At 33.5% G+C, this 27,223-nt stretch overlaps 1 protein-coding gene across 2 annotated transcripts in view; it reads right to left on the minus strand.

Annotated features, from left to right (window-relative positions):
• Positions 1–27,223, minus strand: part of Heatr5b (HEAT repeat containing 5B) — an 83,892-nt gene that overhangs the window by 52,471 nt on the left and 4,198 nt on the right. For both annotated transcript variants that reach the window (XM_077791856.1, XM_077791855.1), the window contains 14 exons: positions 26,073–26,181; positions 24,297–24,446; positions 20,663–20,834; positions 19,043–19,200; positions 17,788–18,037; positions 14,542–14,697; positions 13,331–13,581; positions 11,784–11,895; positions 10,330–10,482; positions 7,839–7,938; positions 7,154–7,263; positions 5,639–5,802; positions 4,723–4,898; positions 1,103–1,208 (listed from right to left, as the gene is read on the minus strand). In XM_077791856.1, the coding sequence (XP_077647982.1) occupies positions 1,103–1,208; positions 4,723–4,898; positions 5,639–5,802; positions 7,154–7,263; positions 7,839–7,938; positions 10,330–10,482; positions 11,784–11,895; positions 13,331–13,581; positions 14,542–14,697; positions 17,788–18,037; positions 19,043–19,200; positions 20,663–20,834; positions 24,297–24,446; positions 26,073–26,181 (2,167 nt within the window). The remainder of the gene's footprint in view (positions 1–1,102; positions 1,209–4,722; positions 4,899–5,638; positions 5,803–7,153; positions 7,264–7,838; positions 7,939–10,329; positions 10,483–11,783; positions 11,896–13,330; positions 13,582–14,541; positions 14,698–17,787; positions 18,038–19,042; positions 19,201–20,662; positions 20,835–24,296; positions 24,447–26,072; positions 26,182–27,223) is intronic.

Genomic DNA, 27,223 nt, shown 5'->3' on the forward strand with positions numbered 1-27,223 from the left:
CCTTAGCAACTTAGCAAGGCCCTAAGCAATTTAGAAAGATGTGGTCCCTAAATAAAATTAAAAAAAAAAATTTAAGAAGGTTAGGGATGTGGCTCAGTGGTTAAGCACCCTGGGTTCAATCCCTGGTACCAAAAAACAAAAGGAAAAAACCATCAAATGTCAGTATTACTTTATGATCTCTAAATAGGACACATACTACTGATTATATAAACAGTATCAACCTTTACTTCTGTAAAAAATGCTTATATCTCTTTTACCTAATCTTTGTAAAACATAACTAAAGATATGCTCATTTAAGGACCTGTATTTGTGACCACTTTCTTTAGTGCTAAATGATATAAAAAGCTTTCAAATACCTTATGAAAGGATACACAGTATGATGCATGACCTCTGTGAGCTAGGCAAAATATCTGTTATTCTACTTTATTAAGTAGAAACTAGTTCAATAAAGGTTAAGGGAATTGTACTAATCATAAACCTAGTAAGTAACTAAACAAGAAGACAATCCCTCCACACAACAGTCTTTCAACTACATAAACAGTCTTTATGATTTATAGTCTAAATAAAAAATTGAACTTGAACATCTTTAGAAATCATTATTTTTTTTTTGTACCAGGGATTGAACTCCAGGAGTGTTTAACCACTGAGTCACATCCCTAGCCCTTTCTATTTTTCATTTTGAGATAGGGTCTCGCTAAGTTGCTTAGGACCTCACTAAGTTTCTGAGGTAGGTTTTGAACTTGTAGTCCTCCTGCCTCAGCCTCCCAAGCCACTAGGATTACAGATACGCACACCATGCCTGGCTAGAAAACCCATTATTTCTTTAATCAGGCATCTTTGAAAATTCCAAAAGAAATTATTGGCACATATAAAATCTGAGATTCAAATCAAAATACAAACTTTAACATTACTAAAATATAAAATACATATTTAATTACAATGAGCCCAATAAAGTTTTTAACAACTTTATTAAGTTAATATTAAAAAGCACAGTTATCAAGTATACATAAACGTAAGCATTATAATAATCTTGAGATTCCTAACTTATTAAATGAATTAACATCTTATTTCATAATATTTATTATGGTCTAAAAGTAAATACCTTGAGTGCACTAAGAACAGCAGTAAATATATTAAGCTGCACAGCCTGCTGGCGGACACCTTTGGCTTGTTTAACACATTCAGCAAAGTGATCCAGCATTTGTAATCTATAATAATAGGACAAAGATCATATTAGTGATGCTCTTATTTAAATATACCTAAAAAAAAAGCAAAGAGTACAAATTGTGTAGCAAATAATACCTCATGTTGTCTCTTTTCTATTCACATAACTGATCCAAACCAGATCTTTTTCTCCTGAATTAATGTATAGTTGTGAACAAACAAAAAAAAAACTAAATATTAAGTTTCAATTAGCAAAATTAAGTTATAATTGTAGTGGTCCTTAAACATTAACACCAGTGTCCAACCCACTGCCTAACATATAATAGGTGTGCTACAGTTTCCATCTTTTTTTTTTTTTTGTACCAGGGATTGAACCCAGGGGCACTCAACCAATGAGCCACATCCCCAGCCCTATTTTGTATTTTATTTAGAGACAGGGTCTCACTGAGTTGCTTAGAGCCTCACTAAATTGCTGAGGCTGGCTTTGAACTCTTGATGTTCCTGCCTCAGCCTCCTAAACTGCTGGGATTACAGGTATGCGCCACTATGCCCAGCTTATAGTTTACATTTTGAATGCTCCCCAAAGGCCCCTGTGTTAAGGACTTGATACCCAGAGTGGCATTTGGGAGGTGGTGGAACTTTAAGTGGTAGAAATTTGTGGAAGGTCACTGGGGATGTGCCCTCGAAAGTGATAGTAAGACCCCAAGTTTCTCCCCCTCTCTCTTTGCCAAGAGGTGAGCACAGTTTCTGTGCTCCAGCTATGTTACCTCACCACAGGACCAAAACCCAATATCAGGCCAATGGATTAAGGACTGGAACCTTCAAAACTGTAAGCCAAAATTAGCTGGGCATGGTGGTGCATACCTGTAATCCCAGTGGCTTGGGAGGCTGAGACAGGAAGATGGTGAGTTCAAAGCCAGCCTCAGCAATTTAGCAAGGCACTAAGCAACTCAGTGAGACCCTGTCTCTAAATAAAATACAAAATAGGGCTGGGGATGTGGCTCAGTGGCTGAGTGACCCTGAGTTCGATCCCCAATACCCCCCCCCAAAAAATTAATCTTTCCTGTTTATAAATTAGTTGTCTCAGGTATCTTGTTATAGTGATGGAAAGCTGACTAACACAAAGTATTCACAGTTTCTTGAATATAATAATAATCAATAATTACATATCTCTGTGGTAGAGTTATCAGTTGAAACTTCTTTAAAAATGTGGCATAATTATTTTCTTTTTTCAAACATTCTTGCATAGAAGACAAGAGTACACCATGTTTTAATCTTATAAGCTATTGGGATTTCAAAAAAAATTTAGCTTTGGTCAATTTTGAAATATAAAAACTAGATGTGAATTTTATTATTTCAATTTTTTTTCAAAAAGACTGTTTTAAAAAAATTCTTGGCCATTTAAGACTATTCTAATTAAAAAGGAGTGACGGCTGGCGTTGTGGCTCAGCAGTAGAGTACTGGGTTAGCACGTGTGAAGCCCTGGGTTCAATCCTTAGCACCACATATAAATAAAATAAACATATTTTTAAAATTTTTTTAAAAAGAGTGAGACCATTCTTCTAAAAAGAAACGGGTAGAGCAAAGGGATCCAGAGAAAATGGATATTTTGTATATACTAGGACAACTATAACCTAAAGCAAAAAATCAAACTTTCTCAAAGGTCACTATTAGGATTCAGCTCAATTTATAACAGGTCAGAGTTCTCAGGTCAAAACATTTTTCAGAACCTCACATCTGACCTCAAACACATACCTTTTTAAAAGCTTATTTAAAAACAGAACTTTTTTCCTCATTATGAAATGTTTATCCCATTTAATTTGGAAAAATACATTTTTTTTAATATTTATTTTTTAGTTTTTCGGCAGACACAACATCTTTGTTTGTATGTGGTGCTGAGGATCAAACCCGGGCCGCAGGTAGCCAGGCGAGCGCACTACCGCTTGAGCCACATCCCCAGCCCCTGGAAAAATATTTTTAAAAGTTACTACTAAGGGAATAAGTAGCTCCTGGAACATTTCCTTTTAGGTCTTTACCTTACGTAAACACATAAATATGTTCTTGTTCATTTTTTAAAATATCTTTTAAAAAAATATTTTAGTTATACGTGGACACAGTATCTTTATTTTGTTTATTTATCTTTATGTGGTGCTAAGGATTGAATCCAGTGCCTCACATGTATGAGGCAAGTGTTCTGCCACTGAGCCACAACCCCTGTCCTGTTCTTGTACATTTTTATGTACTTTAAGAAACAAAACTGGGATCACCTCCTGTCATTTATTTTACCTTTTTAATTTTATCATTGTGCCATGAGCACTTCTCACATCAAAACATCATCTCTATTAAAAAGCATCCTAACCTATGGACTTTCCATTATTTATTCACTTAACCCCATATTGGTGGTTATTTGCATTTATATTTTTAATAAAATTTATTTATTTATACTTCACCTTTTTTCACAAAAGATATCAGATACAGTTACAACAACCCTGGATTTTAGTTAACGCTCTCATAACTAGCTGAATAATTGGAAACTTATAAACTCTTAGATCTAGATTTCCTTAGATTTAAAATAAGGAACCTGGGGATGCAGCTCAGTGGTAGAGCATTTGCCTAGCAGATATGAGCCCAAGGTTTGATCCCTAACACTGCAAAAGACTAAAACAGAAGATTTAAAATAAGGATGTTAGATAGATGCTGTAAGGATTCTTTCACCTTTAACGTTCTTTAACAATTATGTGGCAATCGAATGTTCTTAAAGATATCTAGGTAAGGTAAATTTTTTATAATTAAAGTTGAATATAAAAAGCAAATTCAAAAGCAATTAAGCAATCTACATATTTAAAGATTATCTGATATTTTTATTTTTTTAAGAAAAGCATAAAGTGCTTATTTTGTAAAATGGAAGTAACACTTGGAGGTGTGTGGATCAGGCAGTCCCCAGTAGAGGAATTCCAGCTTTTTAATCTTTTACATACAAATACATATTCATATAACTTTCAAATTATCTTTGAAAGTCTTATATTAATTCATTTTTGCTTTTTTTGTGGCAAATCATAAATATATGAAATGCCTGCTCATATTAGGAATGGTGACTATAGATTATAAAATACAGCAAACTAAAATGCTTCAGGTACAAAAAAGAATGAGTTAACTTAGTTTCTCAAGTTCCAGACTTAAACCACCTTACAGACAAATGTTATTAGAGAATAGATTTTCCATACATTTACTCCTTCAGTAATACAAACAATAGAATTAGCAAAGTGATATCCCTAAAGGTAGGGTCAAACCTCTTATAAACTGTGAAATAAGCCATTAGAATGAAATTCTTTATTGGGCAAGACATAGTCCATAATACCAGACACTAGCACACAAGGTCGAATCTTAAACACATTTTCAAATTACATGGAATTTTCATTCACTTTATTTTATATGGTATGTGTCACTTGTGTCAGTAAATTTGAGAATACTATTTAAGTAGTAGCTCACTTTATTGAGGAGTTAATTGGGATGGGAAAATTTACTTAACTAAAATTACCTGATTGACTTTATACTAACCGGTGTTTATATGAAACATGAGGAAACACTACACCAAAAAGAGCCACAGAGGCATCTATCACTGAGACTCCAAGAGGGAGAGGACCAGGTACAGCTTCACCAATAGGTATTCGTAAATAAATGGAGGAAGGGTCATGCTCCAGAGCCCCACTTCCAGATGCACTGTTTGGCTGGAGCTGCAAAAGAGTGACATAAAAATTACTCAAAGTCTACTTCAGGAAATTCACTTATTAAGTATTTAGTATGAAAAACTGAGCAGGGGAGGAAGAAGAAAAGGTAATAATAAAAAAGAATGATTGGATATGAAAACTTAAAAACAGATAAAAGTAAAATTTTGTTTTGAAAAGTCATCAGTAATACCTTATAGGATTTTAATAAAAGTCTTCTTCATTCTAAAACATTCTTATACCATACACCTTAGTGTGTGAGGCAAAATAAATCAGCAATATCTAAATCCACAAAAATATTTAAAATGGACTTAATATTTCTTTTTAAAAAGCACATAGGAAATAACATATTCTGTTGGCAAAAGAGATTCTAAATCTTCAATCTACTAACTCTCACACCTCTCCAACCTATCACACAACAAAACGAACTACAACAAAAACACCAATAACCAAAAGCCCATTAAAACTAAAAAGCCCATTAAAATAACCAAAAGCCCATTAAAACTAAAGTTTCCCATAGCCACCACAGGGTATTCAAATATAAAAAATACTGAAGAAAGACAATTTGCCAAATCATAACTAATGCTGTTCACCACTTATCTACCACCAAGATGCTATTGTTAAGTGTCTAAGAAAGCTAAATGAAAACTAAACATTGGTTCACTATATTTTCTTTTAAAAAAACAACTGGTAAAAGAACCACTGTTTTAGATTAAACTAGGATTTAATTTCCCTATATGGTTTACTACCTGGTCTTCAATTGATTTATGATCAGTTTCTTGAAGCCAGGATCCAAGAAGAACGCTATCATCATAATGGCAAAGAGATCGGAGAAGGGAGGTGGTTGTGTTGGCTGAGTTGTCAGTCAAAGTAAATTCTGCTACTAGTTCTCTAAGAAGTGCATTGAAAGATCCTAAAACACAGAACTTCAAATCAGATTAAAAATAATAATTTTATCAAAATTACAATCATTGCCCACAAAAAGTAGCAACATGTTCAACAGAAATAAAATAAGTTCCTATACCCTTTACTAAAAATCTATGTTGATTTATATTTTTTTCAGAGTTGGGATCTCACTATGTTGCCCAGGCTGACTCTGAATTTCTGAGCTCAAGTGATCCTTTTGTTTCAGCTTCCAAAGAAAGTGGGACTATAGGTACACTCCACTGTGCCCAGTCTAAAATATATATTACATATTTAAATTCCAGTCTTTTTTTTTTTTAAAAGAGAGAGTGAGAGAGGAGAGAGAGAGAGAGAATTTTTAATATTTATTTTTTAGTTCTCGGCGGACACAACATCTTTGTTGGTATGTGGTGCTGAGGATCGAACCCGGGCCGCACGCATGCCAGGCAAGCGCGCTACCGCTGAGCCACATCTCCAGCCCCTAAATTCCAGTCTTAATACACAATAATGATATTTTTGTTTTATTATTGTATTATGCTTTTGGTCAAAACTAAAGTGACTAAAAAATTTACAGAGAGGGTAGATCATTTATTTTAAATATAGTAAATGTAACATGATTATTATTTATTGTTCATTGCCCAATAAGTGCCAACACTGAACCAAAACATCAAAATTCTTGGGCACAGTTATATAGGAAAGAAATTGTTTATTTTAGTGGGGGGTTGTGGCTCAGTGGTAGAGCACTTGCCTAGCACAGGTGAGGCCCTGGGTAAGATCCTCAGCACCACATAAAAATAAATAAGTAAAATAAAGGTATTGTGTCCATCTACAAATAAAAAAATAAATTTATAAAAAAAGAAATTATTTTAATATTAACATTTTATATAATATTTGATTTCTGCAAAGTACATAACTATTCTTTCAGATCCTTATTATTGGCTATCCAAATTATTGGCTATATTACAATATATATGAAGCAGTTTAGGAGGGTAATTAAAAGTATAGACTTTAAAGATAAACCATCTGGGTTTGAATCCAAGCTCTACCACTTTTGGTTTCTAAGACTTGGGAAAGTTACTTCACCTCTCGCTATATGAGATCCTCCATCTACAGAATATGTGCAATTGCCTCATGAGCTGGGTTAGAGTCACAGGATCTAATACATGTAAAGGTTTAGAATGAGACCTACAATACAGTAAGAACTTAACAATGTGAGCTACTCTGCATGAAGAATAGTAAAATGGTGCTCCTCCTTTGCACAGTGAGCCAATGGGAAAGCCCTGGTCAGAACTCTTTAATACTGTGAGGATCTTCAAGGGCACACTGAACAATTTCTATCAGATACTGCAAATTTTATTTACCTTCATAAGTTTTTGGAGGTAACAAAGCCAAGATGTCATAAAGTCTTAAACGGACCATTGCAGCACTAGCTTTCAGATGAGCTCCATGGGCTTTAATGACAGATGGAATGCTACAATATTGAAAGCAGAGTTGGAATCAGCTTACTAGACTAAGCATTACTTATAAACCTTTAGCAGTGCATCTTTAGTAATGTATAAATGTACCATTACAATACCTTGGTAAATATTAAATTTTCATCTTAGTTTATTTTGTGATATTTGATGTAAGAAATGCATTTAAAAACAACTATATTTTTTATTTATTTTGGGGAGTACCAGGGATTGATCTCAGGGGCACTCAACCACTGAGCTACATCCCCAGCCCTATTTTGTATTTCATTTAGAGATAGGGTCTCACTGAGTTGCTCAGCACCTTGATAAATTGCTGAGGCTGGCTTTGAACTCGCAATCTTCCTGTCTCAGCCTTCTTAGCCACTGGGATTACAGGTATGTGCCACCGTGCCCAGCATAACTATATTTTAATATGCATAATTAATATAATTTTAAAAGTCACTTTACAAAATAGTTTTATGTTTCCTATATAACTCTAGAAAGAAGTATAAAAATGACTGAGGAACACATAAATGAATAAATTTATTTATTAATATATAAACAGGTTGTTAACTTGTTATAAGTGTTTACTTACTGTGACATCATAGTCATGGCACATTCAATAGGGGTCATTAATTTTCTAATCACATCTTCAGTTAGGAGTTCAGGACAATGTGCAACAAAACTCCTCATAGCTAGATAAATTTTAAAAGGACAAATTTAGAGCAGCTTTTGTGAACTATTAAACTTATAAAATTATATAAAAGCACCTACAATTCTCAATTATTATAAGGTTCTCAAACTATATCAAACCAGAAAAAAAAATCCACCAAGAACTATAGAGAAAAATCATTAGAAAAGGCTAGAAGAAGGATGGACAATGGAAATAAAGAGAAAACGTGTTGGGGAGACTCCTGTGAGTGGAGAAGACTATAACCTCACAGGAATTCAGATGAATAAAAAAAAAAAACAAACAGATTTACACCAGAGAGTTCACACTGGAGAAAGGCCTTATAGGTGTGATGAGTGTGAGAATTCCTTTAGTCAAAATGCCATTCTTAACCAACACCAGATAATTCACACTAGAGCAAAGCTTTATGAGTGTGGCCAGTGTGGAAAATCCTTTAACCACAAAGCCACATTCGCTAAACACCAGAGAGTTCACACTGGAGAAAGGCCTTATAAATGTAGTAAATATGGGAAATCCTTTAGTCAAAGCTGCATCTATTCAACACCAGAGACTTCACACTGAAGTGAGACCCTGTGAGTGTAACTAGTATGGAAGATCTGTTAGCCAAAAGTCTGGCCTCATTCAATACCAGGTAGTTCACACTGGAGAAAGGCCTTATGAGTGTGACACATGTGGGAATTCCTTTAGTCAATGCTCTATCCTCATTCACTACCAAAAATGTCACAACATGTAGGGATATCATGAAAGCAACAAATATGGAGAAGTCTTTAGCCCAAGTTTAACAGCTCCTAAAAGTTCACACTTGAGAGAGGCCTTAGACCTGTAGAGTGTGTCCTCTTTTTCAGAGGCTATGTGAAGGAACCATCTGCCTAAAGTTAAATATCATACTTTCTAGTACCCATGGGGTGAGAGTCCCCATGTATTCAGGCATGGGTGAGGTTTATAAGAGCTGCCATGCACATTCTCAACTGACTGGGTTCCTTGACAGAGTTAAATCACTGCCACCTTCTCTGGTGGAAGGCATCTTCATCTACCGCCTTGCACAATGTTCATCAGTCACTGGAGCATATAAAGGAAGGCAAATGCTTATTCCCTGGAGGAAGTCTTGAACACCTGGGCCCTCAAGGAGAATTCCTTCTCTTTTCTGACTGATTAAAGCATACTTATAGCCTAGTTTTTACCAGGAAAACCTACTCTGCAGTCTGCTGGAGGCTTCCAAAAAATGACTTACTTTCTTCATGGAAAAGTTGTTTTATCAGATTCAAATGACACAGTTGGGTTCACTTTTCCAGCCTTCTGTTCACCAACTGGTAACTCCCTGCCTCACATTGCTCTTGACTGTGTGCTAATATATGCCTTATTGTTAAAGCTATTCTGAGATTCAGTTTACTATGTGAGGAGGCTGGAAAACACTTTGCTCTATTTGTCTGAAGAATGGACAGCTTTCATCCTTCAAAATTGAACTTTGTGTGCCTCTTCAGGAACAGCAAAATGACAGTTCTTATTTGAGGGAGGAAGGGAGGGTGGGCAGGAGGGAAGGAGGAAAGAAGGATGGAAGGAAGCAAGCAGGTTTAAGACAGATATTCCTTCTCACTGGACCATTTTATGGACAAAATGGTCCAGTGAGAAGGAATATCTTCACTGGTTCTTTAGAATAGAGCTAAGACTAAAACACCTTTCCCTACCACCCTCATGGTTAAATATCTCTTTCTCTTCCGGTTTGGGAAAAGAAGTATTTTTATCCTGAGATAAGCCAAAAAAAAAAAAAAAAAACCCACGGGACACCCAGTGAACTCTAGTTCCCAAAAGAAACAAAACCTGAGCCTTTCCTGTAAACTGCTGACTCCCACACAAAAACGACTGTTCCATCGTTTTTGTAATGCTGATGTCTAAAAAAACACATCAACATTTGTAGATTTGACAACACTGAAAAAGAAAAAAAAAGGTGCTTTTCCATTATGAAAGAACCAATTTAAACTTAGTAATCCTGGTAATGCTGTTTCTTGTTGTACTTTTTTTTTTTTAATGTGGAACTTTTTTTGACAGATGAAGACTGCAACTACTGGTATAAACAGGCTTAGGTCCTAGCTCCTATCTTACCAGTTTCTTAGACTCTCAGCTTCACTTTTATTATAAAAGAGCAAAATTTTAACTACTATTATTTATACAAACTTCTTTCTAAATCTAATGGTAAGTTTTCTTGTTTGTTTGTTTTACAGTCCTGGGCCTCTTATGCATGCTAACCACACATTCTACCACTGTTATACCTTGCTCCTCTTTCTAAAATCTAAAAGTCTACAAATTTAACATTAGATAGTAAAATAAAAAAATGAAATAGTGATTTTCCTTCCATTCACAAATAATATTCTGAAAGTGAAATTCTTTCAGTTCTTACCACATAAAGCTCCAGCACGACCTTCCAAAGTTACCTGCCAGGTAAAAGAATCGCCTCGGGCCTTCTCAGCCTCCAGTTCCTTTAAAGAACGAGGGAAAACATTTCTCCATAATAACAACATCTTGGGCAGATGGTAACGAACAACAGATGGTCCTGTCCAAGAAAATAAAGAGTATAGAACCATAAATATGTAACATACATTACGAACAAAAGTCAAAGAAACTTTAAAAATATCTCTACCGTTTCACTTATTTTTAAATTTTTGACGTTAATTTCAAATTTTTTCGTCTAGTGAGTAAAATAAACATTTATTAAAGCATAACAAAATTTATTTTCTTTCTTTCTTTTTTGGTTGGGGATTACTGGGGATTGAATCCAGGGTGCTTAACTACTGAGCCACATCCCCAGTCTATTTATTTTTTTAAATTTTGAGACAGGGTCTTACTAATTTGCTCAGGGCCTTGCTAGGTTGCTGAGGCTGGCCTTGAACTTGTGAGCCTCCTGCCTCCTGCCTCAGTCTCCTGAGCTCCTGAGCTCCTGTGTGCCACTGCACCTGGCTTAAAATTCACTTTAAAAGCATCAAATATTTTTGGTATCTAAGCATAAAATAAATACATAAAAAGTAAAAAAAAAATTAGTCAACTATATTCAGGATGGTGGATTACATATTATTAATAATAAAATCTATCTGGAATATATTTCATGAGGTTGCTTTCATAAATACATATGTGTACATAAACATATTCACCCACTCCCACACACAAATACATATTCCTTCATTTGAGGGACAATGTATATGGCTCATTTAGTTTCACGGAGAAGCAATATATTCCGAACTAGGGGCATATATTTACATTGCTAAGGAATTCACTCAACATACCATTTACATACTTAATGTAAACTTCTAAAAAAGAGTTACCACTTTAAATTTGGAGTAAACACACAACGTTTTTTATAGTAATAGCTAAACATGTGAATTAAAAAGTGGACATACTTCATCACAATGATAACTGTATTTCAGTCCTATGCAAAATGCTAAACTTTGCCTAAATCTGATTTATCATAGTTATTAGGAAAGCAAAGCACATAAGGATGCCCCAAAAGCAGCACCAACAATATGGCTTAAATTTGACTTTATCACTCTATTAAAATCATGACTTCACTTAGGAAATAGAATTTCCACCCCCACATTTTCAGCTCTTTTGATTAACTGTAAATTCATAAAGTAGACAATGGTTATTCTGATAGCAAAGGTGAAACTTTGTTAAAAATTTTTTCATAAAATGTACTTCAGTAGAAATTACTAAAGAGATATCAACTACCAAACAAAACATCTTTACCATTTTACAACCTCAAAGTCTAGAATGTGGAATTTAATGCTTCATATTAAATTTTCTTTATAGTCCACTGACAGTTACAGAGTAAGACAAAATTCTACTCAAATATAGTTGTACCTAAAGTCATAAGTGCTCCAAGTAAAAGCCAGCCAGCTTGAGTGCGCTGTAAAGACAATCTGCTATTTTGGGCAGCAGTTCGTAACAGATCTTCAGCAATACTAACTACCATCTATAAGAGAAATTTAGAAATAGTTTGCAATTTGAATAAGCTGAAGAAATCAAACAAAAAAATAGATAACCAGTATACTTAATTTTAAAAGAAATTATCTCCATGCTATTGTAGTTAACTAATGTTTTCAAAGAGGCAATACAATATCTATTTAGATCTGAATACACTGATGACGGAGGTGACTCACAACAGTGGTAAAGAGTAAGCTCTTGAGCCAAACTGCTTGGGTTCACATCCCAACTCTGCCATGTACAAGCTTTATGACCTGAGACAGCTGAATCTCTTGGCCTTACTTCCCTTGTTAGTAAAATAAGAAAGATAGTAGTATCTATCTCACTCTTGCCAGGATTAAATTTGTTAATACAGTATTTAGAACAGTGCTAGCCCATGTAACCACTGAATAAATGCTATTATTAGTGGTCTTTAAGCTAAGCTAATCTTCTGGAATTAAGGTATCTTTTAGATAAAGAAGACACAGGAAGAATGCAAAGTAGTAAGCAGTGCATGATTAAATGACAAAATAGGAGCTCAGATTCAGTAAAGACTAATATGGACTAAATGCCTTTGAAAAGATTTCATGGAGGGCTGGGGTTGTGGCTCAGTGGTAGAGCACTCACCTAGTGCATGCAAGGCCTGGGTTCGATCCTCAGCACCACATAAAAAAATAAATAAATAAAACAAAGGTATTGTGTTCAACTACAACTAAAATAAGTAAATAAATATTAAAAGAAAAAAAGATTTCATGGAGATGGAACTTAAATTAGGTCTCTAAACAGATACAGGTGAGTAATAAATTCTAGTGTAAGAAAGACCTCTGAAAAAGGAATAGGGAAAAGCTACAGAACTACTCTGAACAGAAAAGTGAGAAATCAGAACGTGTCCTACCTAAGCATATGTGAAATATGAAAATGGTGTGAGAAAGATGGGAGAAAAAGACTTCATGAAAAATAAGCAACAAGATAACAATCATTACAAAGGATATGGAAGCTGAGATTCCTCTAGAAATAGTCACAGAGCCCAGAAAATGGAAGATTGAATGGACTTGGGCCCAGAAAAAAAAGAATTTAAAAAGCTAGTCACAATATGCTTAAGTATTATTGAAATGTCAATAGTATATTCTCCTGTCATCTTTGAATACAGCAATATGAATTTCAGTTCTACAACATGAAAAGAGCTGAGTTTTAAATAAATACTCTGAAGTTGTTTTTCCTCTAAAATAAATTATAACATGATATTATACCCATACAAAACCTATTATCTATACATCAGAATGAAATTTCAATTAGGGCCTATTAACACTATATTCTATATTGCCATAATAAAATTGTTATTTGATTGTTATTTGATCACCCAGTTCAACATTAAGCACATCAGTGTTCCACTAAAGACTGAAGCTCACCCGACAGCATTTACAAATCTTTGATCTGTGTCATACCTTTCCTTTGGCATGAGGAATGCCCAAAGGACACTGATGGACTCCACCTAACAAAGCAGCCATTGCAAAGCTGTATCCACTAACAGCTTCTGGAGAAGTCTTCAAGTTGTTGAGCCGTTCTGCACACCGATCTAGAAATGGTGTCAACTGGAAAGGTAAGGCTACAGCCACACAGCGCAAACACCATGCAGCAGCAAGCCGAGCAGCCATACTTGGATGAAGAAGAACTGAAGTCACAATCTCCAAGAGCCCTAAAAGAGAAATCCTCAAAATATTACTTTTAATGAAGTAATTTATTTCAGAAACCAAAGACTATGTATAACACAATAATTAAAATTGTAGAGAATCAAATGTAACTGCGTTACTATTACTGTTCTTGATGGAGTCTGCCTGCAAACGGGATATTCTGTCAAGGTATAGATAAGTAACAGCGGACATGCTTGCAAACGAGGTGTCTGCTGTCCTTGGGAGGACTTGCCTGCAAACGGGATGTTCTGCCAAGTGGGCTAGGAGGGCGCTGAGAAAAATTTTATTATCTGTTATTAACAAAGAGCAGAGCTCAACATACTCCGAGCCGAGAATAGATTAGCCATGAGAAGCGGGTCACTTCTGATTAGAAAGTAAAACTTCTGTATGCTATGTTTAATTAGCTGAAAGACCTGATTTATTGATATTGGAAGGCTGCCCTTTTTGTTCACAATACTATAAAAAGATTGCTTGTACACAATAAAGGACTTTTTTTCTGCTGCTGCTTTGCTTGCTCTGCTTCTTCTTTTTCTTTGTTTTCCCATGCTGACCTGCAAGTGAATTACTGCAACATAAAATAATCACCATGATTTAGTACACTAGTCTCACAACTATGCCAAAAAGCATTTACAGTACTCATGACAGTAGTGTGCTTTAAACAAATGTATTCTCCAAAGAACATAATAGAATTACATCCAATAAAATATAAAAGTTGATTAAAAGGAAAATCTTCAACAAATTTTAGTCAATTATTAGAAACAATTACTGTGACTGTTTTTGATTTGTCTCCCAACTTTATTTCACCATTTAATTCCATGTTCCCTATGACAGTAAAGATTAATTTAAATTAAACCCCATCACCTAAACTGCTAATTATAATAAGTACCCAGTCAAGAGTTAAGTATCATACAGATAACTTTAAAAGATGGTAAAATAATACTTCAGCAATTAACAGAATGTCATACCTATTGATGCCTCCTGAATAAGAGGAGAGGCAGTGGCATTCAGGCTCTGTACCAGGCTTCCAAGCTCCTGGAGGGCACAGACCATCACGTGCTGACTTGCTGCAATGTCTGCTGCGCCTGATTTGTTTTCACTACTAGTATCATTAACTACTGCTTCTAAAATACAAAATCATGTATTTAATGTGGTTGAACTGAATTTTGATGTATTTTTATTGGTCTGCACACTATATTTTAGTTACAACACTTAATACCTGTGTGTCAAACTCTATGCAATTTTTGCTTAGTGGAAAAGAAGTATAATGAAGTACTGAAATGACTTAAAATATACAGTTTAATGATTTTATATGATAATACTAAAATATAACTATATAAACTTAACCACTTCTAGGAATACAACTTAATTTTAGTAAGCAGCAACAATGCATAGTGTTTTTCAAAAGCAGACTTGGGAGCAAGAAGATTTGGGTTCAAGTACCAATTCCATCAGTTATGTTAGCTATGTGACACTGGGAAAGATGCTCAACTTTTATAAGATTCCTCATCTTTTATAGGGCTTATATGCCTATCTCAAAGGGTATTCTGATGCTTAAAAAGTCAATGCATATAAGAATTTAACACAATGCTCCCCAATACACATTCAATAAATGTTAGCAGCCATTATTATTACTTTAGTACTAGTGGTAGTAGTAGTATTGCTATTTCAAGCACGTCAATATATTGGAGGTATCACTGTCAAATTACCAACCAGAAAGTGATCTATAAGGAAAGTGGCTTTAGAAATTCTTACTGGAACATTCCTAAAAATTCCTACTTACTTTGCTGTCCTCAATTCAACCTTTTAATGTACACTAGAACTGAAATATATTTAACATGAGATAACTAAAAAATCCTCTGTGAAACTACTATTTGAGAATACATACAGTCTGGCTCATAAATCCTGATGTATATCATTGTACTTAATACTGCTTTTAGGATTTTTTTAAAGTCAAATAGCTAAACTAGCATCACAAGTAATAACCTTTAAATGATAGCAAAACTTTCTCATTTTTTACATATATTGTGGATAATGAAAACATACAATACAGAATGATAGAATGGGTTAATAAATGATAAACTATAATTGAACAACTCTTCTTAGATATTTCTGAACTTGAAAATGCAGGAACTCTGTCTTTTGCTTACTAAACTATAAGCTCCCTTAAGACAGGCACTGTCAATATCTGGTTTGCTATTTTACCCACACCATCTGGCACAGTGTTTCTGGCATTTAAGCATTTCTTCAATGAATCTGGATAATATTTTTCAAGTTTTAAATATAGAGCAGATAACTATTTAAGCATATCCAAAGAATAATACTTCAGTAATTCAAATGCAGATTAAGAGTATAGGGATAATTTTCAGTTATCCCTATACTCTTAAAAATGGCTTTCTAAGTAAGTTATTATTGAAAAAAAGTACAGTATTTATAAATTTAATTTTTTTAAAGATATTTATTCTTAAGTTTTAGGCAGACACTATATCTTACATTTATGTGGTGCTGAGGATTGAACCCAGTGCCTCGTGCATGGTAGGTGAGCACTCTACCACTGAGCCACAGCCCCAGCCCTTAATTTTTTTTTTTTAAAGAGAGAGAGAATTTTTTTAATATTTATTTTTTAGTTTTTGGTGGACATAGCATCTTTATTTTTATGTGGTGCTGAAGATTGAACACAGTGTCCTGCGCATGCCAGGCGAGAGCGTTACCACTTGAGCCACATCCCCAGCCCCTATAAATTTAATTTTATAAAATATTTCATTTATATATGCTCTATAAATAATTGCTGATTGTAGCTTCTCATTAAATCTTTACTTCTAAAGAACTTTTTTAGGGGCTGGGGATGTGGCTCAAGCGGTAGCGCGCTTGCCTGGCATCCGTGCGGCCCGGGTTCGATCCTCAGCACCACATACAAACAAAGATGTTGTGTCCGCCAAAAACTAAAATATAAATATTAAAATTCATTCTCTCTCTCTCTCTCTCTCTCTCTCTCTCTCTCAAAAGAACTTTTTTAGGAAATCTAATTTGATTTTTTAAATTAATATCTATTTCCAACAGTGATAAAACTAGATTGTCTTAGAGTATTTATATGTTGCCTTGTTTTAGTCTTCTAACTGAATTATGAACTCCATGAAGACAGAATTTTATCTCACTCATTAAACTCTGAATTACTGCTCTCCAAATCTTAGATATTCAATAATTATTTGTTAAACTGAAAAAATTTATAAAATGGGTACTTTAAAAAAAAAAAGAATTTCTCCTTACAGGAATCCAACAGGATAGAAAGAATAACTTCTAATGTCCTATAGCACAATAGTGTAACTATGATTGACAATAATTAATTATATGCTTCAAGTGAATGTCTCCAAAACAAATGATTGACATTTGGGGTGATGAATATGTCAATTACCCTGATCTGATCCCTATACATTCTATGCCAGTATTAAAATGCCATGCTAAGCTGGGAATGGTGACACACTCCTGTAATCCCAGCTACTTAAGAGGCTGAGGCAAAAGGTTCCAAGTTTGAAAATAGTCTGGTCAACTTTGTGAGACACTATATAAATAAAATTTTAACAATAAAATAAAAAGGAGCTAGGAATATAACTCTGAGGTAGAGCACTTGCTTAGCATGAGTAAGGCCATCATTTCAATTGCTAGCACCTCAAAAAAAAAGTCACACTATACCCCATAAATATGTATCATTATTAAGTTCCAATTAAAATATATTTAAAAGAGAAAGAAATGTATTTCTTGTAATTATGAATTATTGAGATTTTATAATATGTCCTATAAGGAACTAATACCCAACTATAGTTGTTGCTCAGCCTTTACATGAAGCCTATTAAGGGAGAAAACAACAACAAAAATATGTATTCATAAAACCACAGGCTCTAAGCAGAATAACAACAATAGATTATTCCTTAAAAACAAAAACCAACGTGCTGCTGCATTCCAAGAAAGTTACAAAATTCATATAGGTACTAGAAACAAAACAGAAAACCTAATATTACAAACATGCTACCCCAATCTTCACTTCACTATAATCATGTTGTTTTAATATTAAATAAGAGTACTCAATAAAAACAATTATGAAAACACAGTTCAGTTAGATACAAACTAATCGATCTATTAGTACTCATTAATAATAATAATAATAGAGGTAAGTGACTAAGGGCATCAACGCTACACATTATGATATCAATTCTTACCTACTGCTTTCATTTGTTTTCCAATAGCTTGACAGATCTCTTTGGCAGCTGCTATCTGGGCTTTTTCACCTAGCAAGCTGCCCACAGTAGCTCTCAGGATAAAGGAAACACATCGTCTTGAATACACAGCCTCCACATGTGTTTGTGTTGCCCGAGGATGAGAAACCAGATCAAGCACATGGGACAAGAATGTAGCAAAGCTCCGCTCCAGCCACTGTCCACCCAAAGTAGTTACAAAAACAACATATGCCTATAAACACATAAATATGATGTTAGATAAATGTATATAAATGAACAAAAATCACAGATAAAGACAACTACAGAAATAACTCGGGGAAGCATTCAAAATAAATTATGTTTGAAATTAAAATACAGAAAATTTAAATTTCATATCTTTTTAGGATTTCTAGCATAGGAATTATGGGCAAAACAAAATAAAACAAAACAACTCATCCCTTTGACTAACACAGTTAAAATAACAGTGAAGAACATAAAGAAAGAGTGGTGAGGAAAGAAACGAAAGCTAAAATCACCCCAGCATCAGGATGATAACAGGGTTTAGGAATACGAAAACTTTAACGTGTTAGATAAGCACTGACTTATAGCTACAGTACACTTGCTTTTTCTGTAAGATAAAAATAGTTTACTTACCCTTTATACTTTTTTCAGGAAAAGATACAGTTGTGATTTGACTAAGATCATGAAGACCATTTAATCTATTTGGTGTTAATTATTGTCAGATCATAAACCACAACATCTTCTTTGGTGCTATTATTTGAAACTATAATTTCAAGTCAAATTTGATTTTATAATTACATTGGCAATTTATCATTGACAGTAAATCCAATCAAAGAATAAATCGATATTTTTAGCTACAGCATCACCAGAAAACATTAAAATCAAAATGCCTCAAACTACCTATGGTAGCTACCTCAAGCTATGAATATCTAAATATGATTTCAAATAAAATTGAATTATTTTATATCTGATGTACAGCCAAGTAAAATTTGGGAAGAAATTTTAGATATTCATATAAACACAGTAGACATAGACTTATTTACACATCATTAAGTATCTATATTTCCATATAAGCATGTAATTTGGAATGTGAATGTAATTCATTAATCTTGTGAAAAAAACATTTTGAAAGAAAACAGACAATAATAAAAATCTCACTGTGTATGCTTTACTTAACAAGAGTCTTCCAAGAAATTTCACAAGTGATTTGATTCTTTTATAAATGTATATTACAAACCTGTGTAACTCCAACTCTTACTTCACGATTAACAGATCCTCCAACTTTTAACATTTCTCCACCACTCTTTAAGAAACCTGACCCTCCACGGAGAAATCCAGTGGCCATAAGTTCTAAGACTTCATCAAATGTTGCTCGTTTCACATTTTGACGCATTACTTTTAGGAAGAAAAGTAAATTCATATGCAAATGTATTTCTGGAGCAGATTTTTTTGCTATTAGTTAAATCATATTTCTAATATTCTAACTTTAAAATCTAAGTAATTATTTTTAAGAGTACTTTACTATGATGGGGGAATAGGGTCATTCAGTTTTCTTATAATCTTAATATGTATAATATACTTATAAGCCTCAATTCAATCTTGAAGCAAAAAATGCTAAGAAAATATATAATATATAATATATATGTTTTATATATAACATATAAAACAATATATTAAACAGAATATAAAACAATTCAATAAATCTATGTAGAAGAGACAAATGATGATGATAAACTTAATATGTGTAACACAACCAGGACAAAGTATGTCCACAGCAGATACTGCTAACTGATCACTGTTGTTATTCCCAGCTGAGTAGACACAAAGAGACTTTCCAATACAGCACCAAAGGATTAAAATTCCACTGGTAATACAAATTACTTTCAATCTCTGGTACACAGCTTCATATTTAAAAAGTAACAAACATAATCCTCACAAAAATTCCATAGAGGAGATATAAAGTGTATGGTTAAGTATGTAGGATTTGGAATTTGACTACCTGAGTTTGAACTTCAGTTCTGACACTTATCAATACAACACTTTTTAGAACACAAGTGATATAATCTCTCCAAGCCTCAACTTCTTCATCTATAAAATTACAATAAAACAACAGAACTTTTTAAAAATAACAGTACTTTTAATTCCTAGGGCTTCTGTGAGGATTAAATAAAGCAATCTGCAATATGCTTAATTCAGTGCCTACCACAAAGTTAGCACTTAAAAATGTAATACCATCATCATCATCAAATGAAATAGTTATCATTAAAGATAAAAGAAGTCAAAGCTTAAATATAAAGGCTAGGACCCGAACTGATAACATCTTATCTCTTTCTACTCTACCAAAAGGTAGAGATGGGAGAAGAGCACAGTTTAGGAACACTCAGTGTCTATTCACAACCCTCCCTGAGACATCTCTATGGAACCATGAGGCAAAGCAGAAGCCCCTTGCAAAATTAAACATGTCTGATGCTGCTTACAATTATGGTCAAGAAAAACCAAGGATTAATTCTGAGGTACAAAGGACGATCTATTAGAGATTGAAAGTGAGAAATCATCACAAAAAGCGTCAGAATCCAATTACTTAATCATTTCACAAAACCATTTAATAAATCTTACTTGCTTTTATGTCCAGCGTAATTGTTAGTTTTACTTTTGTATATTATCATCACAAAAAAAGTGCCTTGACTATATAAAGAAAAATGCCTTTTAGGTTCTTTTCATTTTATGAAGGATATCCAACAACTTAAATTCTTTAAAGTGACCACCTTATGTATATTAAACAATTTAGAACGAAGCATTCCATAAACCTACAAATAAATATCTGTTATGGTCTAAATCAGACATTAGCAAATAATACCTGTTGCCTGCTTTGGCATCAATGCTGTAGCCATGACAGTTCCTAAGAGTTTAGACACTGCCACTCGTACCCCATAATTTGAGTTTTCCAAAGCCTTAAAGCAGAGAGTGGCTATATTTTCCAGTTCAGCAGTCCACATAAAGACAGCTTCATTCTGTAGTTCTAGTAGACACTAGAATTAAAAACAAAAATTAAATTACATCCTAGAACTACTGGTTCCAGAGATGGAGTAACAAGAACCAGATAGAGATATTTCTATTGAAATAAACAAAAAAAACTACACAAAATATATGAAAGAACAGGGGTTTTTTTTGTTTTTTTCTTTTAATATTTTGTTTTAGTTGTCGTTGGACATGGTACCTTTATTTTATTTTTAAAAAATATTTATTTTTTTAGTTGTACACAATAACTTTATTTTATTTACTTATTTATTTTTATGTGGTGCTGATGATGGAATCCAGAGCTCCACATGTGCTAGGCAAGTGCTCTACCACTGAGCCACAACCTCAGCCCCAAAACAACAGTTTTTGGTACACTGTACATCAGGCAGTAAAAGACAGTTATTCTTACAGGAGTGAATTCAACACAAAGTAAGCAGAAAACAGAAATAATATAGAAAGAAAATCAATGAACTAGAAAACTAAAAAAAAATAATAGAAATGAGACAAAAGCTGCTTCTTTGAGAATAATAATAAATTTGGCAACTCTCTAGCCAGACTGATGGGGGAAAAAAAAGACATAAATTACCAAAATCGGGAAAGAAATAAATCACATTATCAAAGATTCAACGTATGTGAAAAAGACAAAGAGAATATATATAAACAACTTCATGCCAACAAATTTGACAACTTAAATGAAACAGACAACTCACTCAAAAGAAAGAAATAACCTGAAGAGCCCAAAGTCTACATTAAAAACTGATATTATGGTTCAAAATCTTCCCCCAAAGAAAACTGTAACTCTAGATGACTGCAGAGGTGAATTCAACTGAATGTTTAAGTGCAAAAATAATACCAATTCTATAGAAACTCTTCAGAAAATTAATGAGAACTTTCTTCCTCATCCTATGACATGACACAGATCCTACCAAAGAAGAAAATTATAAACCAATAGCACTCATGCACAAAGAAACAAAAATGCTAAACTGTTTGCTACTATAAGACAAAAATATACAAAAAGAATAATACATCATGATCAAATACAATTATCCTAAGAACACAAGATCGGTATTCTAAAATTCTAAAACCAATCAATACAACTCACCATATTAGCAAACTAAAACAGAAAAAAATCATATGATCATCTCTATAGATGCTAAAAAAGCATTTGCGGGAATACAAGAAAAACTGGGGATATCTTCAGTGTATTATATCAAAGTCAATATCCCACTTGTTACACAGTACTATATTTTTGTAAGATATTACCATTGGGAATCTGGTAAAGGTTTATAAAGCTCTATTTTTTCTTATAATTTCATATGAATCTATAATTACCTTAAAGTAAAAGTTTAGCTAGAGAAGAGCAACAACACAAGAAAACGAATTTAAAACAAAGGCATTTGATTAAAGAAAAATCATAGGATAAGAAAAAAAGGCATTTGATCCATTCCCAATTAAGACTTTGGCAAGCTAGGAATAGAAATCACTTCCTCAAACTGATAAAGGGCCACCTACAAAAACCTACATTTAATGTCATATTTAATGGTAAAGGACTGAATGCTTTTCCCTTAAGATCTGGAATAAGACAAGGATGTTTGCTCTCATGTTTTCCATTTAACAAGGGATCTGGTCGGTGCAATAAGACAAGAAAAAGAAATAAAAGCATATATACTGAAAAAGAAAACAGTATTTATAAAAAACATAATGGTCTACATAACAGGCTTTAGAAAACTGATCAAACTATTAAGTCTGTTCAGTAATGTTAGTAGGTATAAAATTAATATACAGCTGGGCACAGTGGCAAATGCCTGTAATCATGCTATTTTTGTAGACACTAATAAGTTAATTCTAAAGTTCACATGAAAATGCAAAGCACCTAAAATAGGCAAAAGAATTTTTAAAAAGAACAGAGAGTCAACACTACCTGATTTTAAGACTTATTATGAAGGTAGTGTAATTTATAAAATTGCAGTTGGCATGAAGATAGGCAAATAGATTAAAACTATTCCCAAAAAAGAACAATACACATATGGACAACTGATTTTCAACAAAGATGTAAAGGTAATTTAGTGAAGAAAACATATGCTTTTCAATATGGTGTGGTAACAAGTAAATATCTACATGGGGAAAAAATAACTTTGATTTATTCCTTGCACCATATATAAAAGGTAACTCAAAATGGATCATTTATTTAAATGTAACACTATCAAACTTCTAGAAGAAAAACATAGGAGAAAGCTTGGATTAGAAAAATTTTTCTCAAGTACACCAACACAGAAAGCACAATCCATATAAGAAAAATTTATAAATTGGACTTTGACAAAATTCCAAAATTTTTATTCTTAAAAAGGCACTATTTAAGCCAAGTATGGTGGCACACACTTATAATCCAAGCTACTAGGGAGGCTGAGGCAAGAGGATCACAAGTTCAAGGCCAGCCTGGGCAATTTAAGTAAGACCTTGTCTAGAAATAAAAAAGGCTAAGGATGTAGTTAAGTAGTAAAGTGCCCCTGGGTTCAATCCCTAGTATAAAAATAATAATAATAATAAAATAAGAATGAGAAAACAGTCCACTGACTGGAAGAAAATATCTGCAAATCATATATCTGGTAAGGAATAGATAAAGAATCTCCAGAGCTGGGGCTGTAGCTCAGTGGCAGAGTGCTAGCCTAGTACATATGAGGTGCTGGATTCAATCCTTACCAACATATAAAAATAAATAAATAAAATAAAGGCATTCTGTCCATCTACAACTACAAAAAAATTTTTAAAAAGAATCTATAAATCATTTTCAAAACTCAGGAATAAAAAAACAAACTGAATAAAACAATAGGCAAAAGATTTGAATCTTTAAAGAAGATATGCATGGCAAACACCCCAAAACATGCTTATCATTAGTCACTAAAGAAATACATATTAAAGCCACCTATACGTATCTATTAGTATGACTAAAATTAAAGACTCCAAATGACAAATTATGATGAGGAGAAAAAGGATGTAGAATTCTCTTACTCAGATAGAGTACAAAATGGTAGAAATGTAAAATGGCACAAGTACTTTGTAAAATAATTGGGCAATTTCTTAAAAAGTTAAACTAAATCTACTATAAGATATAGTAATATCTAAGTGAAACTTGTACACAGGAAGCTACCCAAAGGTTCTTAACAGGTGAAGCCACAAATAAATGTGGTATATCCATACAATAAAATACTACTCAAAAAAGGTATGAACTATTAATAACATGCATCAACATAGCTAAATCTAAAAATAATTATGCTGTATAAAAGAAGCCAGAATACATCTACATACAAAAAAGTACACATACCACATGATTTCATTCATATGTAATCTAGAAAATGAAACTAATCCAAAAGAACAAAAACACGCTATCATAATTTAATGTTTTTTAAAAAATCATGAATTATTTAAAAATAAGCAAGATAAGGATAAGCATTTCAAATTGGTTGAGTACAAACCTTGGCCACCGCACATCTAACAGCCATCGATCTGTCTGTTAAGAGGGATCTGGCATTCTTGTAAATATCACGATGAGAGGAAGCTGCTGCACCTCCTAATCCATTCAGAACTTTCTGTAGACTCATTAAGATTTCACTTCTCCCTTGAGACTATATGTGTACATAAGGCAAAGCTTTAAAACTATAGAACAAAATTAATTCCATGTTTAAATAAGAACACACCAAGATACAACAGTTCTCTGGGCCTAATGATCATACCACCAAATTGTAAAACTAAATAATGAAAATTAAAATAAAATTAAGTATTCCAGAAAGTACCTGAAATGATAATTATTATTAACTTCAACTAAATATTGTCTTCTAAAAAACTGTTACAAGCAAATATTCCAATTTTTCCATGATATATTAAAGTGCAATAAAACAAGAACATGAAGATAGATACCGTATCTCAAGGGTCCAAGCCTTCAGAATACACAACATTCAATAAAAATAGTTAAGAAATAATATAAACCATTCAAAAGAGGAAGAAGAAAACATTCAATCCATTTTTAAAAACCTGTCACAATTATGACAAACCCTCGTCTTCTTTTGACTAACTTAAACTCCTTCTATACTCGCATAATGCTTATTCTTATGTACCAATCATGGTATATCACAATACTGCTCATACACATATCTCTTCCACTGGACTATAATATTCTTCAGGTCAGACCATGTCTTATTCATTTTTGTACGCCAAAAGCCTCACAAAAATATGTTCTCAATTAGTGTTTAATAAATACACAAAAAGTTACCAGAAGAGATATTATTCCAGAAGATTTTCATTTCCTGGACAAAGTAATTAAACTGAGAGAGTCTTGGACTTAATCTAGTTTTAGTTAGCATGAAGTTCACAAGGAATTCAGGAAAGTAACATCAAACTGACCTACCAAAACAAATATTTTTACTTGATATTAGCTGTCATGGGTTAAACTGTACATCCTTCAAAAATAAGTTCAAGTCTGCTACAGATAAATAGGACTATTTGCAAACTGGATCTTTGTAGATGAAATTAAAAAAAAGATGAGGTCACACTGGCTCAAAGACAGGTACTCTTGTAAAAAGAGAAGAATTTATATACAACAAAGGAGGCAGAGATTTCTGGAAGGAAGGATTTCAAGGAAGGCCAGGGATTTCTGGCTACCAGGAGAAGCTAAAAAGGAAAGAACAGATTCTTCCCTAGAGCCTTCAGAGGAAGCATGGCCCTGCTGACACTTGATTTCAGATTTCTAGACTCCAGAACTGTGAGATAAGAAATTTCTGTTATTTTAAGCCATGCAGTCTATTGTATTTTATTATGGCACTCATAGAAAATTAAGACATTAGGTATGGCACAAAAAATAAAATACCAATTCAAAAATAGGGCTAAATAAAAAAATAGGAGGCAAACCTATTATTTGACAAGAGAGCATTTTTTTCCTTCCCTCTGAACTTTAAGGTAACATAAATTAAAAGAAAGGACAGGGCTGGGATTGTGGCTGAGTGTACAGCGCTTGCCTCACATGTGTGAGGCACAGGGTTCAATTCTCAGTACTGCATATAAATAAATAAATAAAATAAAGGTCCATTGATAACTAAAAAAAAAATTTGAAAAAAAAGGCTAAGTAATAATTTGAAATTACTTTCTTGCTAAGCAATATGAGTACCACAGAGACAGAAAAAAAAAACTAACATATTAACTGACATCTAACTCTTGTCACAAGCAAAATATCAAATAACTTTCATGGTGAAACTTACCTCTGCACTTTTCAGAGATTTCAGAAGATTATTTACTGTTTCTGGAAATGCACTACCTAACATTCTCCCCATTTTTTCATAAAATGCTCCAACACAAGCAACTGCAGCCCTGTGGGAATATTTTCACTGGTTATTGTTTAGATTAACTATATAATTTGACTTAACCAGAACTACAAAATTATGTGTGCATTTGTTAAGAGGTGGAGAATTAAATCATCAAACTATTAACACAGTTTTAAACTTCAAAATAAATTAGAAAGCACTAGAATTCCCATAAAAATCTTTTGAGAACTGTGTCATTCCAAACAACTCAAAACTTAGTATCAATGCAGTTGAAAACAGATCTAAAAATCAGCTTCTAGGTTCACCATAATCTCTCCATGTTCTCCAAACCCTTGAATGTTGGTGTTCTAGAGTTGTATCCATATCCATCTTCTCTTATCAAAAGGTAGCTTTATCTATATTGAAGTGTTCAACCTACTCCCAAATCTCTATTCTCTGCTCACCAAAACTACATTCTCAACTCAGATCTATGATATGAGACCAGGATTTCAACTGCTTACTATAAACTGTTACTTGGTTATCACCACTTGTGCTATAAAGCTGGCATGCCCCAAACTGAACTCATTATTTTCCCCTTCCTCCTCATCTTTTTTTCCAATTAGAAGTTCCCTTTACCTACAAAACGTGTTGGTAAACTACAACCAGTAGCCAAATCTGGCCACCAACCAGACTGCCACCTGTTTTTGTAAATAATATTTTATGGAAAGATAGTCATATTCATACATGTACATACTATGACAGAAGGGAGGAGTTGTTACAGAGATGTATACTGCACATGCTGAAAATAATTACTATCTGGCCTTTTCCAGAAAACATGCTGACCTTGGATCTATCACATTCACCTTTCCTCTTCCCACCTTAACCCCATTCCTCAAGTATGGTTCTTTGAGAAGCTTTCCTTGACAAAGCTGTTCCCCACACTGTTACTACTCTTACTTGGGTGGCATTTTCCCTCCCATGGATGGATATGTGGAAGGAGAGCTCCTTCCCCAGATCTACTTAGCACTTTCATTGTCAGCAGCATGTCCAACCACTGGGAGTCTCTATGGTGAACCATCTCTTACTAAGTTACATTGAAATAAGACACA

This window comes from Urocitellus parryii, chromosome 12 (assembly GCF_045843805.1).
Source record: "Urocitellus parryii isolate mUroPar1 chromosome 12, mUroPar1.hap1, whole genome shotgun sequence".
Lineage (NCBI taxonomy): Eukaryota > Metazoa > Chordata > Mammalia > Rodentia > Sciuridae > Urocitellus > Urocitellus parryii.